The sequence below is a fragment of the Nothoprocta perdicaria genome, unplaced genomic scaffold, assembly GCF_003342845.1.
Source record: "Nothoprocta perdicaria isolate Ctin4 unplaced genomic scaffold, notPer1 scaffold_42, whole genome shotgun sequence".
NCBI classification, from domain to species: domain Eukaryota; kingdom Metazoa; phylum Chordata; class Aves; order Tinamiformes; family Tinamidae; genus Nothoprocta; species Nothoprocta perdicaria.
In genome coordinates, this window is record NW_020455666.1 from 4,890,977 (window position 1) to 4,911,044 (window position 20,068).

Genomic DNA, 20,068 nt, shown 5'->3' on the forward strand with positions numbered 1-20,068 from the left:
CCCTGATGTTTTAAAGAAGTCAAAGGTTCAACTCACTTCTTAAACCTGCAGCAACAGGAGATCTTGGGCACTGCAGTTGCTGCTCAGAGAGCAGGTTGAAAAAGCAGGTGTGTTATCAAGAGCTGTAGTTGTTGTTACTGTGTGCTTTGCTGAATGGTTTCTGACACAAGTCAGAACACTTAAAGGAAGAGTGAGCAGAGCAGAACAGTGACTGACASCATGAAACAAGTGACATTGTGAAAAATAAACACCACTCTTCATCTGGAGGCTGCTGGGATTATTGCTGCCAGAGGCAGACCATATTGTTTGTGGCGCTCTTGATGAATGGCACCTCATCTTGATACCAGATGAAGGGCTGCAATTCAGTGTAGAGAAATCCCATAAATATGCACTCCTTGGCACCACCACCATATTAAATAGCTCCAGCTTTCCATAGGAAAGGGTGATGAGTTTGAAGATAGATCACTTACAAAATACTTTGTATTAATATGAAGTTAAAGCAAAACATTTTTGTTGCACAATATATTTATCTTTTACTTTCCCAACCTCTGTATGTATGCACACATACAGACATAACACAAATAATATCAATGAATCATTTTAATGAAGATAGAACTTAATATCTTAAGGACTCATCTTTTGTATCAATAATTAGCCTTTTCATGGCTTTTGTCAGTATTGTAGAATGTACTAGCTTTTCTATATTTTTTTTTTTACTGTTGTGATAATACTTCTGAGTTTTCTGTGGGCTTAAAATTGTATTTTGGTTCATGAATTCAAAGAGTCGCTTTTTTAAGTTGTTCCTTTTTAAAGAAGTTTTGCTGACCAGGTGGGTTTGCAGCTCTCGAGGCACRTTGTGTTGTCGTATGGAAGCCTTAAAGAATGTCCCTCAACCACCTCTCTTATTTTAGGTAATCCTTAGCTGCTACAATTGTATTATTTTTAGCACTCACCATATTAAAGAGATGATCATAGGACAAGGTCATAGAAAGTTAAACACTGTGTGAGGTTCACTTCCAACAGTAACACAGAGGTTGTTTTATGTGCTCTGAATTGTGGTGTAAGAAGTTATTACTTTCTTTTTTGTTTTGTTTTAATCTTCATGCCGAGTTCAAATTTGGAAACATATGATTAAATCTGTCGATTTGCTTTTCATGTAGATGTGGCTATTTTTTCCCTTGTATTGAGATCTCTGAATACACATATTTAGTAAACAGATTTTTTCCCCAACCTATAATCCATGTCCTACTCCCATTTATTAGTAATAATACTTTGGTTGTGACAGAGAAGTCTGATGTGGTGAAAATTATAGTTGTCACACAGGTAGAGATTTGCCAGAAACAGAATAACCATGAAATCTACTCTACTTCTGGCCTCTTAAACAACCAGATGAATTCTTTTCAGTTGTCTGATGTGGTGCAGCAACTGTGTTATTGTGACTGCTTAAATTAACTTGTGCCTTGTTGTAACAAGATATGTTTCCCATTGCAATAGGCAAGGCAGACCAATGAACATCCTATCCCTGTTTGCTGGTGGGGGTAGTTCTGCTTTGCCAGCATAYGTTTTGCTACGACAGTTCATGTCTATTCTGAGGACAAAGTGTGTATTAGAGTCATCTATTTTATGGAAGAACATCATCTGGATTAAACTTTCAGAAAGGAAGAAATTTAATTAAATCATTCAAATACACAAAAACTATAGCATTCCGCTTCCACTATGTTGTCTATCAAGTCCAGGTGCTTGGTTTAAAAACAAAACAAAAAAGAGAATTCCTGTGTATATATAAGATTCCTCCTAGTGGAGTGTATTCCTTCTATTTTTCAATGTGAAGATGTTAAAGAAGCAATAGTTATAGGGAAATCACATGAGCCTTAGCCTTAGTAATGTATGTCTGCTGCTTAGTAAACTCTTGCTAAAGACTCTAGATGCAGGCAATGMAGACTGCTCTTGATTAAGAATTAGGAGAAAAATAATTCTTGTGAAGTATCCCATGCCTCTCTTGTGTAACCTTCGTTATCATCCCTCCATCCTGCATCATGGAAAAAGATTTTGTTTTTGTCCAGCTATGACTCAGGACACAAGGCAAATAAAGATGAGAAGACACAAGAAACTCTTGAATTCCTCATGTTTTAACTTGGAGAAAGGCAATCCTTGTCCTCAGAGAGCTCTGGACCCACTCAGCTTGTGCCTAATAGGGAAGTAGATTMTCAAAAGTGGACAGGAGTTGCAGTAAGGCTAAGGAGCCTCTTCCTGCCTGCCTTAGAAGACAAGTCTAAGCCAATGGACCAAGCCAAATTTGGCTTGAGGTTCTAATTGACCTGAAATAGACGGTCATATTTTGYGGGAAGAGGTGACAATGCGGGTTTCTTTTTCCAAAGACTTCATTGGGTTATGTGGCATAAAGCCAGAGATTAAAGACATCAAATCTTGCTCATCATACAGTGATTTCTTTCTTTAAAGTGAGAAAAAAACATTTTGTAACTTTAGAAATAAGGAAACAAGCAGGCAGTTTTGATTGTATTTTGGATCCCTGACTTGGAGGGCAAGKGTAGAGTTTTCCTCTCTTCTCGGTGGCCTCTTTTGCCTTACTTGGATACATCTGGTACTTGTTTATACAATGCCTAATTATTCTCTGAAGCGTGTTGCTGGGACCAAAAGATTAGTAGGATTCATATATRATCTGGAGCCATGGTTACCTCATGGGACAAAAAAAAATCATTTAGAAGGGATATAAACTTTCACACTTATAGGCTTAAATCAACCACTAATGACAAGAGTTATGGAGAAAAACCTTTCCCTGTGGGCAGTGTTTTTGCATAATTATTATTTATGGGCACTTTTACTCCTTCCTGTGACACCTCCAGAAGAGACTGGGGCGATGCCGTGGCCAAGCGGATGAGCTGGAGGTGCCGCCTCCCAGGTCTGCAGCGCGTGTCCGTTGGCCGCCCCGCCGGGGCATCGCRCTGCATTCTTTGCCCTAGACTCTACCCAAGAAGGGACATTCTCTTACTACCAATCTACAGGTCTTGGTGGTAGTCTGGAGATGTCTGTTTGGGTCAATCCTTGGTCTGCAGGTTTCTCAGTTTTCAATCTCACTCAGGTGATGCAACACTTCCRGTTCCGAAGGAATATTGGTCAGCGGTTTGTGGTGATGGTATGACTCTTGTGCCATGTAGCTTGGAGCGGGTTTGGCTTTTAACCCCTTTTCCTGTAACTAAARGAGTCAAGGAGATGTGAAGGTGGGAAGAGGTTCTTTGGAGATGATCAGACACCAGCGTTACAGCACACTCTACTAGATAGAGAATTTATTATGGGGGATGAAAACCTTTAGAGTGAGCATAAGCACAGGGAACAGAGATGCCGGATTAATTTACCTTAATTGCAGGTTAGATAAAGTTGCAGCTAGTGGCCTTTAACTCATGTGTTATGTGCGTGCAGATATATTGTTACTGTCTCAAACAGCAGCGTTTAAAATAACCTCCAACACTGAATGAGTTCCTGACTTGGGACAATATCCTGTTGTATATGCAGAACATCATCTTTCTATGTATAGATAAAATATATCTCCAGTAAGTATGATTAGAGTTAATTAGTGTGTTCATTTTGTTGTTAGTGTAAATAGAAACATATGCTGCTTGACATCAGGTGATAGAAACCAAAAGGATCAAAAACTAGGAACTGGAAAATAATGCCAAAAAATCAAGAACAATAGAGTGTGCATGTTGTTTCATTTAAATATCTTATATGTCTTCGGTCCTCTCTCAAATGCTTTAAAATGAGGTCATTTTAAAGAACGGTAGTTCTAGATTGCTTGCTCATGTTTCACCAGAGGAAAAGTTCCTTTTCTAAACTCTTCTGTTTTTGTTCTCTTTATATATATATATATATTTTTTTTTTTCAATAAGAAATTATTTTTATGGCTATAGTTGACTCTGGMTTCAAACTTGGGAAGAAAATGTGGATTTCCTGTGGCTTTTGAATGCTTGTTTTACTGCAACTATCTTACAGCATTTTGAATGCCAGGCAATAATCCTCTTCAATACTGCTATGTAGCAGTTACAACTAGCAGGCCTCTGAATATGGTGGATAGATAGAAATTRGAATATCAATGTTCATTGCTAATGGGACTACTTCACCAATGGTGTAAGAATGTTGTAAGCTTTTTTGGTCTGATTCTGGGAATGAGCCTGATACAATAGACAGTGTGCTACTTTTCTTGTTCTTCTTTGTTCCTCTCTAAATTTCTGTCATGCCAGCTGTTTTAACTGATAGAGCAGCAGACACAGAAAGCCTGTGCACTATAGCATGCCAGAGATCACATGGAATGCTCTTTTTTATTTATTTTTTTAATCTGCAAACCGATTTTGAAACACCAAGCAGACTTTTAAAATGTCTTTTTCCCCACATAATGTTTTAAATGAAATGATGGGGTAGAGAAATGTGCTGATTTTTGATACGATAAATCTTTGGGAAACATAGGTAATATAAATGGTAATGATGTTTCTGTTCAGAATTTCTAAAATGGGCCACTGAGAAATCTTTCTGGTGCAAGACAAAAGAGGGGAAAAAAAATAAAACTCTTACAGAGCACATTTTATTAATGAGAATTACAATAGAGGCAAATCTGGTACAGATTAGCAAAGAACAGTAACTGTGTATCCAAATGGAACTGGTTGGATAATTAAATTCCTTTAATAGGTACTGAAATTTAAACTGCTTGATCCCACTGACGTTAGCATAACTCTTAACAGTCGTGGAACTTGATTCTTTCTAAAAGTGTAATGTGGGAGAGAATGGGGAAGATGACTAAGGATTTCAGATAACCTAGGAAGAGATTTATGCAGGAGTAAAACAATAGGCACTTAAATAAGGCAAAAAGTTGTGGCTATGAAATACGGAAAGAAGATTCAATAAAAGTCTGTTTATATAGGGGTACAGTTATACCAGCATTAATAGAGCATATTGACTGTGGTAACCTGAATGCACATAAAGGACACAAAGATTGAAATCTTTAAGGAAAATCACGTTTCATGTTATTCATATTCTCTTTTAGACCTATTCATATGTCTCTTGTCTGTTCAGACTATATTTTCTTCCATATGCCTGTTCTGGCTTCCTATTTGTATACCCGAGGTCACAGAAGAGCTTCATTCTATGTTTCCTTTTCTCATTACTAGAATCTATTTTTTCAATAGTAATTGCAATTTATAAAATACCTATCCTTTTTAGTACTTTTTTATTGACTTCAGCAAGACTGAAAAACCTTTACAGAGATGCCATACGACTATAAAAAGTATTTTACCAAATGGCTGACATGCTGTCTGCTAGGTAGGAAAGAGAATGTTTTAGACAAATGTTTTAACTCATAACATTGAGCCATGTGTAGTTTTTATTTGTGGTGACCAAAGCCGTTTGCAAKTTTTTAACTGTAGTTTCTATTTTACTGTTAGCTAAGATGATGTTAGTGTGCTGAAGGGATGGACTTTCTGAGAGAAGCAAGTGCATTAGTTGAGGATAACAAATTTCTGACGGCGGTTGGAATGCCTGTGGGAAGGCATAACAAACAATACTGGCTAAAAGTAGGTTATTTCCCCTAAAATTGAGGCAACTCATAAATGTCTGTCTCATCATTTTGTCTTCAGTGTTTATGTCAGAATTTTACTTCATTACTAGTGATTGCTGCTGAAGTGTATGGATAATACATACTACTGTTAAATACACTGTGTTTTCCCCCTTTGTATTTCATACAAAACTGCTTCTTTTTTACTACTGATTAATTTAGGRTATAATTTCAAAAGTTCCCAATCTCGCTGCACTTTTGTCCAAATAGCTATAGCTGTCTTGGTCGAAAAGGGCATATTTTGATCATAATTTGCTTTCATTTCCTTCTGTAGTATGTTATTTTTGAACTTAATGGCAGGGCTGACTTTGGTTACTCATATTTTGGCTGAGACTTTTTATTCTTTTTCCTTTTCAGAATTGTACAGTATTTTGCTYGGTGTCCATTTTCTCTCCATCTCTGTTTGAGCAGAGTTAGAATATTTAAGCTCAAAGAACTATATTACTGGCCCCTTGTTTCTGAAAAAAACTTTTTTACTTATTATCAGAAAGTAGCAATACAGCCCGCGCACTACAGGCTTTTCAGTGGAAAGTAAGCCCCTAGTTTCATATTGCCTTTAGTTGGTTATACTTTTACCTGCTGATAAATGTTTCATTAGCTCAGCTGTTCTAGATTTTTGTTTCTCTGATCAGCCTATTTGTTTTTTATTCCTCTGGTTATAATCTTGAGCACTGTGTTCCTGACTGTCCYGTGCAGATCCTCTCTTCTTACATGTAAACACGTGACCTAGGGTAAATTTGAGGGTCTGAGATGTTCTCCTAGGAGCAGTCCTTCTGGCTGATCCTAATGCAGGCTGTAAGTCTGAGCAGATTTGGTTGCCTGCACAGCAGAGATGACCCTTTCTAGGTGCAGCAAACTGCTGTGCATGTGTTGCAAGTGGCCTACAGTAACTGCAGCCCCTTTACCCATGTGTGTCCCCAAATCCTGGGCAGAAAGGCAGCAATCCTAAGCCCACTGTATGGTAGGACATAGGGCATCAGGGCATCTGCTTTGGAAGAAAACATTGCCAGGAAGGCACTGCAGGAATGGAAGAGGTTGTAGTCTGGTTACCATGTAAAATTGCCGTTCTTGGAAGTTTTAAAGACTTGGCTAGACACAGCCATAGCTGGCTCGAGCTGGTGTTGCTGCCAGCCCTGMTTTGGGTGGGCCGGGTGCTCGCCAGAATTTCCATTCTGAACAACAGATCTGTGCATACACATTTCACTATTTTAAACAGACTATTTATAAACTAAAACTAAGTGATCAGACAGAAAATATTTTGTGAGTTATTAGAACAAATTAAGTAAATTCAATAAATCAGATTAGAGTTACCAGCTTTCAGTAAAAATGGTTCCCATGCGAAACCTATTCTTTTTCCCATAGCTGTATCTTTATAAGTTGAATTTTCTAACAGATATTTATTATGTAGAAATTGTTCTACATCTACATTCTTCTGAATAAGAATTCAGAAGGCAAATATATTTGAAATCTGCTGTGACACAGAACTGTCTTGTTTCCACCAGCTTTAAGAAGGGCGCCTTTTATAGGGATCCTTATTCTGTCTTCCGAATACATCCTATGTTCTATCACAATTTGCAATAGAGAGCTACCTAGAAGACGGGTTTGTGGACATAGTCTAGCTTCTTGGACAAATGCTTCTTTCCTACGGCACGCTTTAATTCTGCGTGCTGAAACCCATAGTGCTTCCCTCAAATTGCTGCCATAGTGCCTCAAATGCTGTACATTTTGGTGCTGTACTACAGCACTAAAAGTACTAAAAGAGTGCTGTAAATTWAACTCTGCTGATTTTGTAAGCTTCCACTAGTCCTTCAGATGTCCAGATCTCTTCTAGAATCAATAAATTCCCACTTCGTGATTTTAGAAAGTACAGTATCGGTGGAGGGAAGTTTGCTGGAGGCTACTTCTACTAGCTGTAGTTTTAGACTAAAATTTGATGGAGATATGTTTTAGTGATTGATGAGGATATTTCCTAAATTTTTATAGGACAGTAGGCCCAGTGTTTTTGAAAGGGGGACTTTGGCTTTGGGATAAAAGGCTCCCCATTTGGTTTCACAGTTTTGCAAACCAGATCCTACCATATTTTTCTCCCTCGAGAACGCTTCATGCAAGCTGTCATGCTTGCTCCTGAGATGAACCCTAATCTATAGCGTRTGATTGTAGGAATGCTTAAATATTTCTGCTTTCATTCATAAAATTCAGCTCGCTTTCCACAGCACACTCGGTGTGCTTGCTCCAGTTTCGCAGGCAGGGTTGCAGAAGAGCAAAGTGATTTGCTCAAGGCCACAGTGCAGCTAAGCAGGGGACCGGGGAGCAGACCGGACCATTGTGACTCCCACTCAGTGTCAGAGTCTCTGGACCAATTTGTCTCCATCAGCACATGTTCTCCAGTGGGAATTTCAGGGAGATACATGGGAGTAATGGCTTTTCGTATAAAGGCTGCAAAGCAGGACCRCTGTTGTCATTCAATAGAGGAGATTTTTGTGCAGATCTAAGTCCCTTTAGCACATTTTAAGTTTGATAAGCAGTGGCAATGCTGCTTCCTGTTTTTCAGAGATTAAAATGGGCTAAACTATGGAAAGTTTTCCATGGTAAAAGTACTRCTGTAAATGTTTCTCCTGGTAATGCAATTAGGAAATATTGGCCCCAGCTAATGTAACTTAAACAAAACATGTTGTCCTCGTCAAACTTGAACAAGTTGTTAAACAGGCAGGGCCTTGTCTAAAAAGAAAAYAGGGGCATATAGTGTTTCCATGGAAACTCAGTTAAAATGCTGATTTGTGGATATGATCATAATCAGTACCATAATCTAATCTGATTGAATTAAATGAAAAAGAATCTTAGTTTTGAAGTCAGCATGCTACAAGAGTATCTCTACACATGCAGACATCTCCTGTCCTTAGAGATGCTTTCTGACTGTGTTTTGCATAAAGTAGGGAATTTTGAGTGGAACTCTTCTCTTTTTCTGGCAATCTATTTAACCATTTTAATGCAAAATTTAAGAGCAGAATTTACAATATATCTATGAATACTTTACTGATGGTACTAGCTAACTGAATCTTTAGTGTTTTTATATGATTTCTTAATGAAAGTGGGATTTTCCCTTGGGATAATGCGTATCAGCTATAAGAAAGGAAGATAATCTTTGATTTCCTTACAAATATGCTGAAAACATTTATAAATTCTGAAAAGGATCTTGCCATCCTTGTGTGATGGAGAGCAGTGAAATGTAGAGCTGAGACCCTATTGCAAAATTAAATGTGGGTTCTAAAATGCAGTATAGCAGCATTTCCAGGAGGACATCTGCCCGTTAAAACTGGCGTTTTGTAAAGTGATATTTTAAAGATTATATTTTTGCCTAGTGGTATTGGAGGGAATATAGCAGAGACTTCAGGGGAAAAAAAAAAAAGCAATAAAACAAAAAAACAAATCCCCTAACTTTTACTGATTGCCATATGAGATAAAGGCTTCTTGAAACCCAGTCAGTGCCCCTCTACTTTTGGTACAAGCCTTTACAGCTACAAAAATCCAGCCTGTGGATACCTGGCTTTCTTTATAAAGCAGAAATAAGGTGTCTAAATGACTATGTTGTTCCTGAAAATTCTTGCCAAAGATCCTTTTGAGAGTAGCCCCTTCTAGGGCTCTTTTTTTGGAAGGTGCTAAGTGCTCTTATCAGATGCTGGGCATCTTTGAACTCTCACAGGTTCAGAGCACTAGCAGTGCTCAGCACCATCCAGGTGGAAGGCCCAGATGAATTTGTACTCATCTTGCAACTTAGAAGAAGCAGAAGCTGTTGGGTAGGATAAATCCTTATTTTAATGGAATGCCAAAGACACCTACCTTTCAGCAAATCTTCCTGATTTATTTCAAAACTATTCCATTGAAGACGATTACAGCTGGTATCCATGATATTGATTTCCTTCAAACAAAGTATTAATTTATACTTCCAAAGTATGCTTCGCTGCTGTATTGACAAGTAAATTCTACTAATCAGTAGGGTATGAATTATAATATGCTGCATTAGGGTATAAATTATAATATACTACTTGTTGAAGCATCTGGATAATGGTTTATGTGATGTAAGTATAGCCGATTTGCAGGACTATTGTAGTAATTCTGACGGTGCTTATAGTGTTTCCAGAAGTTAATAACTTGCACAGAGTTTCATTCATAGTCATAGCTTGGCACACGGATCTTAGGCAATGTTTGTATTTATTAAGAATCTTTAATATTCTGTCAGGGTCTTTTAATTTTTTCAGTATCCAGGCTTTTTAAATGCCTTCTTCCATCTTTTTTTTTTTTTTTTTTTGAATAGGCATTCAAAACATTTATTAAATATTTAGTAATATTATTAGTATTAGTCTAATGAAGGAAGTAAGCTTTTGCCTAGTTTTCAGCAACATGAAAATCTCTATCAGTTCATCAATATGCACAAGATCAGACTTAAGCAAGTATTTMTGCTGAAGGATGTGTGAATTTGTGTGACTGTCTGAATCTGTTGCMTTGTTCTTTCTGAGTGTGATAAGCAGATAAATCAAACAGAAATCTATCAGTCAACCCCGTAATGCCTGGTCTGTTAGTTACACATAACCTGTTTTTTTGCAGTTCACAAATCTGAACTTCAAACTACAGAAAACACATAAAGAGAAGTTAGAGAATGTGAAAGAAGAACAACTTGCATTTTAGTATACAGGGAAATATTTCACTGCTGTTAATTAAAGATTGTCTTTTATTCTAGTGTAGCTTAAATCTTTTGTTCATGATATTTCACTTATRTGTAGCCCCTTTGTTGAAGAGAGTCGACTCTGCTCTTTTTTGCATAGAGAATAATTGGAAGTGTTTTTTTTTTTTTTTTCTGGAAATACAGATTTATAGGCAACCTGCTTTTGCATATATTACTGTTCATGGAAAACTGGGGTGTCTTTTGCTGCCACTGTCTCTTACAGTAAAAATACAAAACAGGGTGTTTTTTATAAAACTATTGCAAGTAGTCCATGAGAACCATTTTGTTTTTAATGCATGTTTACAAATACMAAATATCTAATAGAAATATTCAAGTTAGTTTCAAACACAGAGGTGTATATCAAGTATTTTGATTACATACATTTTTAGGTCCCTTTCTAAATCTATAACTTACCAATATGCAATTAAATATCAAAAATATGATATAAATATTATTCTTATTTTTCTAAGACCACTAATATATTTAATTTAAAATTTCCTTTTAATGTCTTACGTAAAAAAAAAAATCCATGCGGCCATTCTGCCCTGTTAGGATTTCAAACTGGGAGAAATAAGCCTCTTTACAATAAGAGCCAATGACGTTTCACCCATTTCTGAAATAGGTCTTTCTCATCGTGCTGAAAAGTGTTGATCAGCAAACTTTTTGTCAACCCAATTGGTAAAAATAAGATGCTATTAAGAAACTTTGTGAGTTATTAAAATACAATCACAGTTTCATTATTGTAGTCATGCTGTGGTCAGATTTCAGTACCATCAGAATTCAGAAATATTTCCCAGCCTAGTGGCCATGCCAGGAGGTGCTGGAAGGTGCCTGAAGGCTCGCAGGATCTCCTTATAAAAATTCTGCCACCAGTGCAGTTTTCCAGCTGTTGATAGWGTTTGCCCTCTCTGCATCCTGCTGAAGCATTCCTGAGGCTCATAAAAATACTATGCAACCCGCTTCTTATTTTTGATTTCCTTTATGCTTAATGGACTGAACCAGGTGTCAGGGATTTYCTAAAAATCACAGGGAGGATACTGCAGACACCAGACACGGCTTGACTATGCCCTACCTCGCCCCTCCAAACTGTGCAGCCAAAATGACTATTTTGTGCTATCAATGTACTCCTTGTGTTTCTCAGCAGCAAGGTATGTATCTTTCCAGCATAGTGCACTTAGTGTAATTTTACATGCCAAGTGGTTACCTCCCTGCAGGCTTATGGGAGTTGTTTTTTTCCTTTTTCTTTTTTCTTTTTTTTCTTTTTTTTTTTCTTATTGGAAAAATTACAGATGGATTCCCAAGTCCCTTCCCTGAGCTGCGCTCCTGGTACGCAAAGTTTATCATGGGTAAAAGAGTGGATTTTTGTGGGAGCCCTTTGTTGCAGTATTGGCAGCACATCAACTACTAACTTGTGCAGTTTGAAATACAGCATAACTGTCGGAATGATAATTTACAGATAACCTGTTTCCCTCCAGCCTCCTCAATGAGGCCTCTTGAAAAGGCAATGTATGTTCAGTCAACAACCTCTATATTTTTTGATGTTTTCACTCAATTTATATCCTTTTTGTGTTTCCTCCTGCTCCTACTGCTACTTCATTAGTCCTCCAGAAGGAAGATATGTGTCAGGGAGTCAAAGGGAGTCTGGTTTATGATGATGTTCACAGACTGCCCTCCACTGTTCAGGTTGTCAGGGCTTGGCCGCAAACCAAGTCCTTCAGCTTTCCCTGGTGGTTTGAGTCTGGATGAACTTAGGCCTCTAAGCAGTCATCATCCTGCTCCCCTTTCAGCTTGGCCTCACATCAGCTTCCCAATATTGCCTCCCTTTCTGCTTGACATTGGCCTCCAGGAAATACCAGTTGCCACTGCCTGGCCTGTGCCTTGGGAGTCTCCATCCAGACAACTGCTTCCACCACCAATTCTGAAAATCTGGGAAAAAAATAGTAGATTTAAGGTCTGTGAAAATGTGGCAGAAGTTCAACTTTCTCTTATCCATTCAGGGAAGAATTCACACATTTACATGTAGCATCCTAATTTTTGTGATTGAGGAAATGTTATTTGTGTTAGGTAAAAACTTATGGCATATTATGAAAATTGTATTGTCTCACATAAAAGGTGTTGAACTGAAACTTATGTAACACTCAAAAATTAGGCATATATGTGATCCTTCTGTTTACTTGAATCCATGAAAATGAAGTTAGGATGCTTGTTACTTTTTTCCTGAATGTGGTTTAGAATTTAAAGCTACATGAAACTTTGAGATTATTCATATTTTACCTGTATTTCTAGGTTAATAAGAGACATATTGGGAAAAAGCAATTGTGAATGTTTATGAGGTTCAGATGTAGATAGAAAAGGTAGGTGCAGATTTACATGAATTTTAAGTGGATTTAATATTAAAATAGTTTTATGATATATGCAGTAGACTCTTAAGTGCTAATATCTTTCACGACATTTGGACCCCAAGAGAGATTCAAAGCTTCCCTTCATTTACACAATGCTATTACTTCACATTTTTCAGTTGATAAAAGAAGTCTTTCATATGCTGATTATCACTGGAAAAGAGGTGAGAGTAAAGAGGAAAAAAAAATGTAAAAAAGTAAAGGATGCAAGTATCTTTCATAGTGTTGAATCTTCAAATCTAGTATACTTTGGCTAAGCAGCAATGCTTTGTAATATTCCTTAATATTCTTGTGTAGGATGGTCTATCCAGATGCAGTTAGAAATAGTGATAGGAATTAGAGTGATTGAACTTGTGTAATAAAATGAAATTCTTTGCCCAAAGGGAGAATTCCGCTCTATAATTCATGCCTCTTGAGATCTTGGCATGGTTTGTCAAGTTTGCCTATGAAATGGTATTAAAATGAGGGGCAGGCAGAAGAGTGTCATGTTGAAGGAGCCACCAGAAAAGATGCAAAACCCTTTAGAAATCTTCAGTGTGTTAAATAGATCGGAAAATAATGTATGTTTTGGAGGATAGACTTTGTGAATATTAGTAAGATCCTATCCAAAGGCTTATGGGATTTTCTGTTTTCTCTGTGGTAGAAAGTATGCTTTATTGTAAGAAAAAATTAAAGGAGGTACACACGAGTTCAATGGCTTGGTACAGCTTTTTACTAGCTGTGCCCTTCTGTACAGGCTACTTATATAAAGATGGCAAGCGTCACCACCAGTTATTGAGGTTGCTCAACACTTCTAGCTGTAAGCTCGTGTTTCCGTTATATAAAGAATCTGCCAGACATAAATTATATGGCAGATATTTTCTGTATTGGGTGTCTGACGCAGGTCCAGACATTCTTAGGAATAAAATTAGGATTTTTCATGTGAGAGGAAAATTCTGGTGATCTTCCATTTCAGTGAAAGAACTGAAGAAAAAAGGGTGAGATGAGAAATGGAAAGTATGGGTAGAATGGAAAAGATCACTGAAATCAAGAAACTGAAGGAGGTATGAAGTCTGGAAGGCTGAAACTGCATTTAACTGTGCAAGTAGACTCAAAGTAAGATTAGAAGCTCTGTGGAAGTGTGTATTGAATGAGTCCTCCTTCGTATTTTTTTTATATATCACATAGTGATGAAAGAATGACTGTCTATGGGAATATAGCTATGCTAGATGAAATTGGAGCATAATTATATTACTATAAGGGAATGCCTGCTGGAATACCTCTTATTTATTAGTTAAGACTTCTTGGAAGTGAGAGAAAATGCCTGTAAATTTTCTTTTTATTGCAGTACATAACATAGGTTTTATAAGTACTTTGAAGGTCATCAGCTTTGGAGGTGAGAGTCATCCATTAATCCATACTAGACACACTTTTTGGCAGGTATGTTGCTTATTACTCAGTATTATGCTTTGGGGTTATATTCAGCTGCTCATTCTTTGGCAAAGCTAAAAACCAAAGAGTGAGATTTTGAACTGAAACAGAGATTTATAGTATAAACATAAGTACTGCAATCAACTTTTTTTCAAGAATGTAAGGCTGTTCTGGAATATTTCACATTGGGTTATTAGATATTTTTAAAGATAGTAATATGAAAAAGCAGGGTTGGCCGAACAGATACCTTAGGAAGGAACCTAAGCTTAATACGGAAAGGCAATGTAGATTAAAAAAAATTACAAATCTTATACAAATCCATCTCCAAAATCTCTTATTTTGAAGCCAAGTTAAGCCGCATTTAAGATAATTCGATCAAAGTTCAGTCTAGAGCTCCAGAAGAAAAGTATATTCCGTTTCAAGATGTTGAGGATCCTCTGTGTGTAAGAGAATCTTGGGCTATAGTGAGTTCTCCATGGCAAAAGGGAATGGAGACCCCAAGAATTTTTTCTAGCCTTTCTGATCCAGGACTTTTATATAGTGTTAATAGATATTCCATAGTGGAAACCCTTCTAGCTTTACTACATTTCCTAAACTCTTTATTTTGAATCCCTCAGCGAGGCTAATAGGAGGAATCAGCTTTTCTTTTGCCTGAAATAAATCAGTTTAATCTATTTTCCTCACTTATTTTAAGTGGGAGTTGGTGCTCTTTACTAAAAGTACAGGATCTTTTGTAATTCTGCACACAAAAGCAGAGAAAAGGATTTCCATATCTGTCCATCTGCCTAACCATGGGGATCTTGAAATCAAGACAAGCATTTCTGATCAATCCTGAGTTGTTATGTTTTCCTTCATTTTTGCCTTGATACTAAAGGCCCTTGGCTCCATAGGCACTAAATACTTATTAATGATTTTATACTCTCAGCATCGCAGTAAAACCACCCCAACTGTCAAGACATATCAAGACGTAAGGAAATGACTTACTTAAAAATTATCACGTAATTATTTAACAGCTTATTATTTTGTAGGTTATGTGCTACACAATGTCAGCCACTATATTAAATGAAGAAAAAGAAATCTCAGGGAGTTAATGCCTGCTTTAAAGCTATTTACTGGGATGACTTAAGTAAGTTTGCTAGTGTAGTTTACACAAGCACTTGGATTTGTAATATTCACTTGAAATAGCATATTTGTGACACAGCAGATGGAAGGATGAGGTAGGCAAGGAATGCCAGTTATAAAATTTTTATGAAAATATACATATTTTCTGGACCAAATTGCAGAGCAATTATGTTTTTTTTCTCTAATTTCTGCTATAGTTGTTATATTGAAATTTGTGCTTTTTAAAAAAACATTAGCCAATTTATAAAACACAGATTAAATATGAAGTATCTTGGAGCATAAATATTTCATTCTGTATGTTGGAAGATTAGGGGTTCCTCAGAAGAACATATTGACTCTAAAACTTTTTGAAGTATATCTGAATAGTTCTTAAGGCATTAAATGACTTGACCAAAAAAATATCCTGTGGTAGTAACACTATTTTGGAAAAGCACAGGGAAGAGCCTGTAAAAATGGTTTAGCACTACCTCAGGAGTAGAAAAGAAAATTATTCCATCCACTAGCAATGTTAACTCATTTGAGTATAGGTTGGTTCAAATAATTATAATATGAAATACAGGAAGTATTAATAATTGCAACTTAATTATATTTTATCTAGGATATTGAATATTTACAAGTTATTCAGTGACATGGAATTTCCTAAATAGATTCTTCAGGACATTACAAGGAACAAAATGTAAAGAAACTAAAAGAGTAAGATTAAAATCTTGCCTGAAGACACACCTCTTCAAAGAAATTCCTATCACTGCTTTCACTGTACAGTGTTTATGGGAGCTGTGTTTTCTCCTCTTATCTTGCAACACGGATATATATCATGTAGCACTTCATTATTTAAAAACAAGTAAAAGGATTACAAAACTCTAATTGAGGAAATACTTCACAAGGGAAATATGCAATCCAGTGTGTGTTATACTTAACATGTTGCCATTATAACACTATGACCTTGATCAGAGTAGACTAAAATTTAAAATATATTCCTGTTTTACCTTCTTCAATATTATTGTACCTCAGAGACAAGTACTAAAGCTCTGCTAAAAGGTAGAGAAATGAACTGAATCTCTATTGAAAAAAGTAAGAAATGTGGTAGCTGACTTGGCAATGTCTGACCCTGCAGCTTTACACAAACTGCACTGCTGTTGAGATCGTGGGGTTCTGCGTGAGCAGGAGCAAACCTGCTGTTTCTGCCTGATCTTTCATTTCCCTTTGCAGTCTGCTGAAGAAAGCATTGACATTCATAGAGCTAATACTACTAAAAACAAAACTGCAGCTGTTGGCCTCTTCCAGGCTTCTGGAAGAGGGATGTTCTGTTTTTCATAGAAATTAGTCCCAGGATTTCCATTGTCTTTATGTCCCAGCATTGCATTGAGTAGCTCATTAAAATGGACACATGGAAGGTTTCCACATGGGCTTCATTGCCTTGTTATTGTTTCAGGTTCTCTCTTATGTGGTAAGTAATTTCTACTGGACACCAGAAAACCTTCAGTACATATTTGTTTTATTTACATAGGATTCTGTTTCACAGTTGCCTGCAAAAGGTTTACACTCAAATCATGGAATAGTAAAATAATTTGGCCTGGGAGCAACCTTGTGAGGTCATCTAGTCCAACCTTTCTGCTCAATTTTGAGTATACCCAAAATGTAATGGCAGGAGAATGATGTTTTAAATCATCTCTTTGCATTTGCTATACTTTCATTAATAGTTCACAAGAGTAAAAATGGAATTCAAAGGGTTTTTTTTCCCAAGTATTTTAGATAGGCCAGCCACAGCAAATATATTAATCTCTAAATTACAGACATTAAAACATTTGTTTTAGCACTAACATGTAATGAAATATTTCAGAATATTTTTTATTATAATATCACTCTTATTGACCTGTGCTGTTATTTTGCAGTTTAGATATACTATAGGTTTGTATGTCTTACTAGATAAGAAAAATGGGAGAACTTCCGTAAGCTGAATTAAAACGAAGCAACAACTTTATTAGCCATAGTAAAGCGCATAATGGAAGAGGTTGTTGCATTCATCATTTGAAACCTAATAAATGTTCCTTACAGGTTTAAACCTTAAACTAATGTTTGATAACTGCTGTGTTCTTTCACATCATCAAGATAACRAACTTGATAATTTAGACCATTTTACCTTGGCAACTCATTCTTTACTCTGGGCAAGGTTGTCTATTAATAAGAATGGATTTCCAAAAGTTGACCTCTATCAGGACTCTAACTGAACTATATCTAACCACAACCCATTTATCTATGCCCTTTAAGAATAGCAATATTTCTAACTGTTAGAACAAGACTTTGGAGACCACAGATCTGTTTTGTTCTCAGCCCCGCTATTATGACTGTCTGTGTCAGATCTTTGTGTGAACTCTGTTATTCATTTCCTTTATGCATCATTTTCCCAGCAATAAAAAGAGGATATTAAGACTTAACCACATTTATTGAGTATTTTGAGATTCTTTGTTGAGAGGTACTCCATGGTAAGTGTAGGCTGTTAAAGTTGTTAGTGTTTATAAATGACTGAGGAACAGAATATCAAAGGCATCTGGGAGTCCAGAGGTGGAGACAAGCATTTTGAATGGTTTATAGTAGTTAAGCAGGTTAGGAACTCAACTCCCACTGAAATCAGTAGGAGTAAATGCCAGCTCTGCTTAAGTACTTTTGAAAGTCTAACTCTTGAAAAATCTAAATAGTTTTGAAAATCTAGTTTTCAGGAGCTCATCAATTTGACAAAGATTACCCCAAAGATGCTGTTATGCAATCACCTGGGGAAAGAAGCAACTCCATGGCTTTCTATGTGTTAATTCCTCCCTTCCCTAGGGCTGTGTGCCTAGGGGCTTGTATCTATGAGTCTGCTAAGAAATGAGATTCATTCCAATAGATCCTGCCAAGTTACTTTCAAATTGAGAGCTCAGAAACATTTAGAGATGTGTAACATTAAAAAATGCACATTTTTTCCAGTGTAAAGACCTCTACTGGTCACTTGAGTTTCCTTTGTATATCATGTGGTAATGCTCAGAATAGCATGCCCATTTCCTAGCATTTGCAAAACAGGTCAAAACTTGCATGATGATTAAAGCTATCAGCTTCTCTTGAAGTCTGCAAAAGATGATATTTGCTGCAGAGGCAAATCCAGGCCTTTATTCAGCAAGGTGCCTATCCGTGTACCTAAGGTTGAGCCCAGAGCTTGCTTTGGGGAATTCAGTAGGCATGTGCACGTGGCGAAAGCAGGACACAAAGAATTTGCTGAGATCAAGATGACTTCCACTGCTTTACTTGCTCTTGTATTTGTTTGCATGAGTGGTGGTACAAATGGATCGGTACAAATGGAATATGTGATAGAAATTTCAAGTATGGATATAAGATATAGAAGCCAAGTGATTTCTTTGTTGGAAGTTCCTGGTTGTGAGTTTTGACTCTATTTCAGACAAAAAGCGGGTAGGGTGCACATCACCTCTGTGCTAGGCATAAACCTAAAGGCAATCAACAGATGAAGAAAACATGTGCTGCACGGCTGTCAGATAGCATCTCCTCAATGACTATAAAATAAATTACTAGATAATAAAATGTAACTGGAGAGAGTTTCCTCTGGAGTTCATTTGAAAGGAGAAATGAATTTCTGTACTTAGTTTCTTAAGCAATAATGTCCGTGAGATACAGATAGCAAGAAGCTATTTATAAACTGCTATAATATGAAAATTCCTTATGTAATTTCACATCACATTGTAACAATTCATTGTGGATTTCATATCACATACTTTTTCCTACCTGCTAACATAAAATAAAATATATGCATGACAGCAGTGTGTGTACATTTGCAACAAACAGTACCAGTAGTCTATTACAAGAAATGTGAAAATGATTTAAAATGATGCTTGCTGTGGACCCTAGAGGAATGAAATGAATGAATGAAATTTCCTCCAAATTTCAAAAATGACTGATTTTTTAAAAAGTCTTTGCTTGATTCAAACAAAAGATTATTGTAGGTAATTTGTTAGAAGTCAAGGCTTCAGTCTTGCATTCTTTAAAAAAAAAAAAAAATGCAGATTATTGTGATCATTATTTTTTCTGAAAATTTGAAAACCAGTGTCTAGTAATGTTTAACTCCAATATCTTTGTTTGACATAATTGCACATAATGCTCTTAATTTTATTTTTTTTCAAACAAATGCTTGTGTTTGAAATAGACTTCTTGTATTCCACTGATAACTCAGGGATCAAATGGCCCAATGGCAAATGATGAATCAAATGACCAAATGAAGTGGTAGTAAATAGTAGTTTTTTTCCGCATGAAACTTGTGGTGGATGTTCTTACAGCCGTTACATTGCTGCCAGTAATATACAAATTTGAGCTGGACATGCATATACCTATGCTTAGGTTTGGGGGTTTTATGTTAAGTATGGAGATACATGCAAACTGAATAATGTTTGCCTTGTTATCACATTGTGTTAGCAATATCTTTGTGTTTTAAACAAAGTATAAACAGCTTAAAATGTAATTGTATGGTCTCTTCAATGTGATTACTGTTGCCTTTTTATTATAGGTCTCATTATCATTTTTCCTTCTGAATAATTTTAAATAATCATTTTAAAGTAATTTTAACACATTGTTAACATTTTAACACACTGTTTTCATTTATATATTCCCAGCTGTGGGTATCCAAATGAAACTTGAATTTTTCCAGAGGAAATTTTGGACTGCAAGCAGACAGGTAAGTTTTAATTTCTTATTTAATTTGTCACTGAATCCACAATAGCTTTCTTACTGTCCAGATGATAATGATCTACATTTTTT

The 20,068-nt window shown here is 36.4% G+C and overlaps 1 protein-coding gene across 2 annotated transcripts in view; it reads left to right on the forward strand.

Annotated features, from left to right (window-relative positions):
- Positions 1–20,068, forward strand: part of CACNA2D3 (calcium voltage-gated channel auxiliary subunit alpha2delta 3) — a 347,867-nt gene that overhangs the window by 287,627 nt on the left and 40,172 nt on the right. For both annotated transcript variants that reach the window (XM_026046033.1, XM_026046034.1), the window contains one exon: positions 19,924–19,985. In XM_026046033.1, coding sequence (XP_025901818.1) covers positions 19,924–19,985 — 62 coding nt within the window. The remainder of the gene's footprint in view (positions 1–19,923; positions 19,986–20,068) is intronic.